Raw genomic sequence first — 6,794 nt, 5'->3', positions numbered from 1 at the left:
CTGAAATAAGGAAAAGCTGACCTGTTAGTGAAGCCCTCTGCTCAAGTCAAGAGAATCTCCCTTCCTAAACACTGAGACCTTCATTTTTGTGCCATCACTTCCTTACTTGAGCAGCCACAGCCCAGTGACCCATATGGGAGAAACTACGTGTGACTATTTACTAGTGAGGCTTTCTTCTTGGGCGGCATGCAATGACTGTTCAAGAGCAGTACCACAGTCCTCCATGGCTGTTCAGAGAGTAGGTGAAGAACATTCTCTAACTAGATTAAACCTAAACACATTGAGGGTCGTGAGAGATGGGACCTGGCAGACTCACGATTACATTAGTAAGCATATCCTTAGCTAGAGGAGAGTGACAGAGAGCCCTAACATCAATGAGAGATCTATCAGGAAAATGTGAGGACTGAGAGAAGGAATAAATGAATGAATGGACAGGGAAAGCCAGACAGGGGGGGAAAAAAAAGACTCTGAAGCACAGTGAAGAGGAGAGACTGAACCTGTGATTTTTTTTTTTCTAGCAGCATTTAATTTCCCCTTCCCCACTGTCAAAATGTCAGAAATTAACAGGCAACTTCAGTAAAACAGAACTGAAAGAGAAAGAGAAAGAGAAAGCAGCAGAGTCCTTAGAAGCTGCTTCACACAGGCAAAGGTAAAGCCGACACTGTCAATAAGGACTATCTTCCACAAGCACACACAGGGGCCAGGGTCTGGTGTTTTGTTTTGGTTTTTTTTTTTTTTTTGGCAGACAGTTTTATTTTAAGTTCTAAAATGAATCTCCAATAAAATACTCAAAATGTCCAACACGTGCCATCCTCTGTGGGGTCCCCTCTGCCACTGAATGAGTGCAAGAGCAGGGCAGTGTGGGGAGAGGGAGAAGAAAGTGAGCAGGGGGGAGAAAATACCATTGGGCTGCAGGAGAGCTGGGTTGCAGCCATCTCCTGTGTTTAAGTGTCCCTCCAGTGAAAGGCTGTGAGAGAGGCCATGAAGGAGGTGCAAAGGGTGGGAGAGAGCAGTGGCACTGAAGCAGGCAGTAGCTACTGGCTCAAGTAGTTCCAATAGCTCCAAAGTGGCTGTGCTGCCTGCCACCTTACTGCAGCGGTGAGTCTCTTCTTGCCATGGTATGCAGCTTCCAGACCCTCTGCAGGTACAGAGTTCCCATGGCCTCCTGCTATATTCATGCCATCCCTAGACCCTCCTGAGAGGTCTGCATGGTGCGCATCTCTCTGCAGCGTGGCACGCAGAGTTTCATCCTCCCATGCAGGCTGGGCCTGGTGTCCCTGCTCCCATCAGCACTCAGTTTGCTGGATCTTCTCTTTCTGGTTCTCCTCCGTCTCCTTCTTCCTCGGCACAGTGACTGCAACCATCCCTTCTAGTGCTGGGAAGGCAGGGGACCGTGCCTGAAAGGGAAGAAAGAGGCAATGTCAGGCATAGGAGGGAGACTGAATGGCATAAGCCTGGACTTCTCCATGCCATGGAAGACATGGTCTTACTGCTTGCAACCACAAGGCTCCTATTCCTTCCTAGAGCCAGAGAAGTGCCCCAGTCCCACTCTCTGAGACAATGCAGTTTCTTCTATGAAAGGCTTACTCAGCACTTATCATCCTCTGTGGTGTCATGGGCATAAGGAATAGCAAAGACAGGATATGCTTAAGAAAGAGCAAAAAATGATCTGGGCAATGGTCAGGCCATTGTCAGGTTCAATGGTATGCCAAATTTTACAACACCTTTTCAGAGACAATAATTAAAGGTGTGAAAGTTTGTGCAACAAGAGATAAGCACAAATTAAAGACAGAACCATTTTCACATTTTGCTTTAACAAGTGACTTTCCAGACAATGGCAAAGAGGTAGATCTCAGGGCTCCTGATAATGGTAAAGTATACAGTGACATACAGGCAATCAGTACAGCAAGAAAGATGAGATTAGTAAAAGAATGGCATGGTATCTCAGCTAAGAGGAAGGGACTGGGATTTTGCTGACAGGTTTCTGTCAGGCTGTACAGAAATGATAAGCATAAGTCTTCAAAGATCAGTTCTGGGACCAATTATTAACGGCACAGAGACTGTGAACATGACCAAGTTGAGGACCCTCATTTGGGAGAAAGAGGATGAACATGTCACCCGAGACCCAGATATTTTGGAAGAATGGAGCAGTAAACTGAATGACAGGATGAATTAAATGCAGCAGTACCAACCACACATTGATAGGCTCAGCGGATCGGAACAGGAATTCCTAATGCGTGGGCTATAGCCCATCAAGGGATACCAGTGAGCAGTCAGTGTTCAACCAATGTAAGAAGAGCAAATGTAATCTCAGAGAATGCCAGCAGAGAGAGGGAGAGAACAAGAGAAGAGCTAATATCTTTGCTCAAGATCCGCACTCTCACAAAGGATGAGCCCACTGGGCAGACTGTGCAGAGAAGGACAGGAGGGTCATTGGTAGATGGAGGAGCTGTGCTGCAACAGAGGAGCATTGGATACTTGGCAAATCAAGGCTGTGAGGGGCATATACAAACACTTTGAGGCGGTAAGTATCCTGGCTGGATTAGAGCTGCTTAAGCTATCAGAGCTGGACACCCAGGTATCCTATTTCTTGCTAGCTGCAGGTTTACAGTTACACTGTAAAGGGTTATTTGTCCAAGGTTTTAGGCCAGAAAGGGTGGTTCTGATCATCTTGTCCTGGATTTACAATCTAGAGAGTCACCCAGAAGCTGTAGATCTTTGCCTTAGATTATCCTTTGCCATCAGTTCTGATTAAGGAGCGATGACAAAGAACCAGTCACTAGTCTCTCCAGTGCTACCTGCAGTGGTTTTATTTAAAATGCCCATCTTGCTTCTGTTCTGATGTTGCCTGTCTTCAGCCTCCAGTCACCGGGATTTGCTAGGAATTTACATCAATGCTGTCACATCCTTCATCTTCAGCTCAAGGCAGATTTGAGGCACCCAGCTCTTTCACCAGGGCAAGTTCTCCCAACCTGAGATCGCTCTGAGCCCCTGGCCCCTTTGCGTTAGAAGAGGATTTTCACTGTGAGCCCTTTCCAAGAAGCTGAGTGGAAGGCAACCACATCACAGCTACTCATGAAAGGTGTCCCTTATCAGCAAAGAAAAACCCTGAAGGAAGAATTTGCTATGTAATTTGCAGAGAAACAGTATGAAAGCTGCAGAGAAATGGTCACACTTGTTTGCATTTTTTTTCCAGGGGCATGTTGGGGAGGGATCAGTCCTGGCCTGGTCTTTGGGATGATAAAGGCAAAGCAGAGTTTTCAGAAGATGAGATACTGGAACAAGCTGAGCAAACGATGGGCAGTAAGTTGCCAGAAGCAGACAGAGGAGGTGTGAGGGCTGTGCAACAACAGACCTGCATTGAGATCAGCGTCTGGGGACCAGCAGGCATTTATGTGGAATAGGAGACTCTGTTACATCAAAGCATCCAGATAAGGAATAAGAGAGAGGACACCTACAAAAGCCTGGAAATTAACCTTCCTCTATTACAGCATGGCTTGATCTCGGGGATAATAAACAAGAAGCTTTTCAAGGCTGGGCTCCAATTGTTTCCTAGGGGTTTTAGCCCTCCTCTGAACTGTCTGACCTGCCCCCAGACAAATGCCATGGTTAACCAGACCTGACAACGCTCAGGATGCAGCTTTCAATACACATCCATGACACCCTCAGCAGGCTGCCTGAGCCCCATTCTTCCTCTGGCTGCTGTGTCCCCGAGACATTTCACTGCTGTTTCTAGGGTACCCAGGGGAAGGTCAAATAAGGGGTGATGTACAGGAAAACTAACAGAAATTAGGTGATCAACACTTACCCTTTTTTGCAGGGCCAGAGCCAGAACACAGACCATAAGCAGGAGGAAGAGGGTAAGTGTGAGCCCAAAAGTAACCTGCCCACTGAAGATGGTGGGAGGGCTGGAGACCTGGGCACCTGTGATGAGGAACCACAGTTAGGAAGAGGGGAAGGTTGATTTTGCACTGAGGCAAGGCTGGGGCTGCACAAAGACAGGCAAACTGGAAAAGGGTGCATGGAACTGGAAGGAGGAGCTGCTGAGGGTTAAGACAGCATGACAACAAGATGGGATCCAAGCATTCACAAAATGAGACTGAGAGAAGAAAGGGCACCAGAGAATTGAACAGGGCAAGAAGAAGGTATTGGTTACAGATCCATGGGAGACAGTACCTGTGATCTGCAGCCCATACTCCACTGCTCCCAGTCTGCCTTCTAGACCATATACACTGCATTCCCACGTGCCTGCATCCTTTTGTGACACATGGGGTATTTCCAAGGTAGGTCCCATCTGGGACCTGTGGCCCTCCAGGTTATGGGAGGTGCCCACAGCCAGCTTGTTGTTAGTGGGGGCTGATTCGAGGTGCCTCCACTGGAAATATTCATGTCCCCAGGGGTGTGTGAGGCTGCAGATGAGCAGCAAGCGAGACCCCTCAGAAACTGGTCCTTGGATGCTCGGAGTGACTACAGCAAAGGAAAAAAAAAAAAAACCCTCAGGAAAGAATATACAGGCAGGTCCACATCTCTTCCTTGTCCCTCCTCCTTCTGTTATACCCTTCCTTCATTACCTCCTCTAATTTATTTTTTTTTGTCTTACTCTGTCTTCAGGAAGAATAATCAAGTTATCCAGGAAAACCCCTGCTTTCAGCAGAGTCCAGTGCTGTGCAGTGAACAGACACCTTGTTTCCCACCCCAGGGTGGGAACCTATGAGCAAGAGCAACCCACACTCACTGCACTGATGTGTGGGGAGGTTTATCTGCAAGCAGTGGGGGACCCTAGTGGGACGATGCACTTTCCTGTCTCTTCTCTCACCTGTAACCACTGCCAAGGTCACATCCCTGGTAATTGTCTTGCTGCCAACAGAGACAGCACAGCGGTACTGCCCTGCATCACCTGGCCCCACTGCAGGGATATGAATGGGGAAGCTTCTGCTGCTCAAATTCTGGGAGATGACCCGGTTTTGCAAGTGTCTTCCTGCAAGGTGGCTCCAGTGGGCTGTCACCATGTTGATCCCAAAGGGACTGGGAAGGTAGCTCAGGGTGCACGGTAGATCAGCTGCAGAGCCAGCTGCAGCATAGACCACAGGGTTGGCTGGGCCATCAAAACCTGATCAGAGAGAGAGGACAATGTGGGGTGGTGTCTGGAAAGAGCTTTGTGGGGAGATGACTGGCCTGGGAAGGGTCGGAGCCGGGAAGCTGAAGCCACTGGGGTTGATCAGTCACATCAAAGGGAGCAACTTGGGGATGCTGGAGTAGCAATGCAGAGGCTGAGCTCACCCAGAATTTGCAGGTTGTACGTGGCAGAAATGATCTCGTCGTTGGAGTATCTGAGCTGACAGCGCCAGGAGCCCGCATCACTCATGGCTGGCCGGCGGATGGAGAGAGTCCCATGCAAGGAGCAGAAGGTCCCAGAGGTAGGGACCAGGTGCCCGTTGTGGAACCAGCGTGTCTCCACAAGGGTGGCCCGGTGGCTAGAGTTGCAGCTCAACAAAAGCGGCTCGTGTTCTACCACAGGGCTGGGTGGACTGAGAGTTACTGCAAGAAAAAGAAAAGGGGGGAGAGATAAGATTACTAAACCATTTCTTTGTGCCCCTATTGTCCTAGTTTTGTCCTTCGGGTAGCCCTCTCTCCAGAGCTGAGAGCAGAGAGCAGGAAGCTGTGTGCTTTCAGGGAGCTGATGCCTGTACACTCATCTGTCCTGGCAGACACAGCATCCCTACCCCATCCCACCCTTACAACCTCCCTGGACCTAAAATCAACATTCTCCAGGGTTTCCATCTTCTCCTACCTGTAATTACCCCCAGCTCCACCTGGCAGCTCTTGATCTCCCTGTTGTATGCCACCCGTGCCTCATACAGCCCAGCATCCTCACTCCTGACCGGGTCGATTCGCAGGGAGAAATTGCCATTGCGTAGGTCAGAGTCCTGGACCGACACCCGGGGCCTCATGGGCAGCGCTGTCTTCCGGAGGCCGGAGTACCCCACCTCCAGCACCACGTGTGGCTCCTGGTGGGCGCTGGGAGTGGGACAAGTGAGCAGCTCGTGCCGGAGTCAGAGGAGGGATCAAGGGTGGGGGGCAGGAAGGAAGGAACATGGGGAAGGAGAAAGGGGGCTCAAAGTGTCTCCCACCCTCCCCAGTCCCCCCACAAGGACACAGATCTCTCATGGCCCTGGTGTACCTTAGCCCATGCCGCATCCACAGCACGGATGTCTTGTCAGGCAGCTGCTTCCGGCTCTTCCACATCTTTCTGGGGCTCAGGTGGCAAGGCAGCATGGCTGAACTCCCTGCTGTGGCCCACACTTTCTGCTCCTTGCTTTCCTCCTCTGCTACCCCTGGTAGGATGTGGCCAGCTGTAACGAGACGGAGAATTGAGCAAAAGGTGGGACTCCTGGAGCAGGGGACAATATCTGGCCATCTTCAGTGGGGTGAGATGGGCACAAATCCTCCCTTCCAGACCTGCCAGGGACCAGGTAACACCCAAACTCAGTTTACTGAGCTCCTCTGTCTTCCCTGATACGTTCAGCCCCTCTTACCATTGAAAGACAGCAGAGCGAAGGTGAGGAGCAGCATCAGGGACACCGGCTTCATGGTAGCATCCAGGAGAGGTGATGGGCTGCGCCGTGATGGGCTGCGCCTTCCCCCTTGGGTCCGTGCTTGATCAGGTCAGAAGATTTAAGAGATCAGCAAAAATGAGGCATGGATAAAGAAGATGTTAGTCAGGGTGGATGAACCAAGGGGGGTCAGCTGGATGTGCTTGCTCTCGTGCTGTCTCTCTGTCTGATCAAAGGATT

At 50.2% G+C, this 6,794-nt stretch overlaps 1 protein-coding gene across 1 annotated transcript; it reads right to left on the bottom strand.

Moving 5' to 3' along the window:
* Positions 1-1,286: 1,286 nt before the first annotated feature.
* LOC104461204 (lymphocyte activation gene 3 protein-like) lies at positions 1,287-6,591 on the bottom strand. Its single transcript, XM_010072705.1, has 8 exons — positions 6,537-6,591; positions 6,182-6,353; positions 5,792-6,018; positions 5,281-5,538; positions 4,817-5,110; positions 4,177-4,467; positions 3,809-3,924; positions 1,287-1,397 (listed from the first exon to the last, which is right to left on the bottom strand). Exons 1-8 carry the CDS (start codon positions 6,589-6,591, stop codon positions 1,287-1,289), a joined length of 1,524 nt encoding a protein of 507 aa, XP_010071007.1.
* Between the last annotated feature and the right edge of the window lie 203 nt (positions 6,592-6,794).

This window comes from Pterocles gutturalis, unplaced genomic scaffold (assembly GCF_000699245.1).
Source record: "Pterocles gutturalis isolate BGI_N339 unplaced genomic scaffold, ASM69924v1 scaffold26047, whole genome shotgun sequence".
NCBI classification, from domain to species: Eukaryota; Metazoa; Chordata; class Aves; order Pterocliformes; family Pteroclidae; genus Pterocles; species Pterocles gutturalis.
The sequence above is the reverse complement of the archived record's forward strand: the minus strand, read 5'-3'. Positions and strand labels throughout refer to the sequence as shown.

Coding starts and splice junctions, on each gene's coding strand:
- LOC104461204 (XM_010072705.1), bottom strand. CDS start 6,591: ATGAAGCCGGTGTCCCTGATGCTGCTCCTCACCTTCGCTCTGCTGTCT. Junction 5,539..5,791: donor GGAGCTGGGGGTAATTACAG/GTAGGAGAAGAT, acceptor TTTTTCTTGCAG/TAACTCTCAGTCCACCCAGC. Junction 5,111..5,280: donor GTACAACCTGCAAATTCTGG/GTGAGCTCAGCC, acceptor CTCTCTGATCAG/GTTTTGATGGCCCAGCCAAC.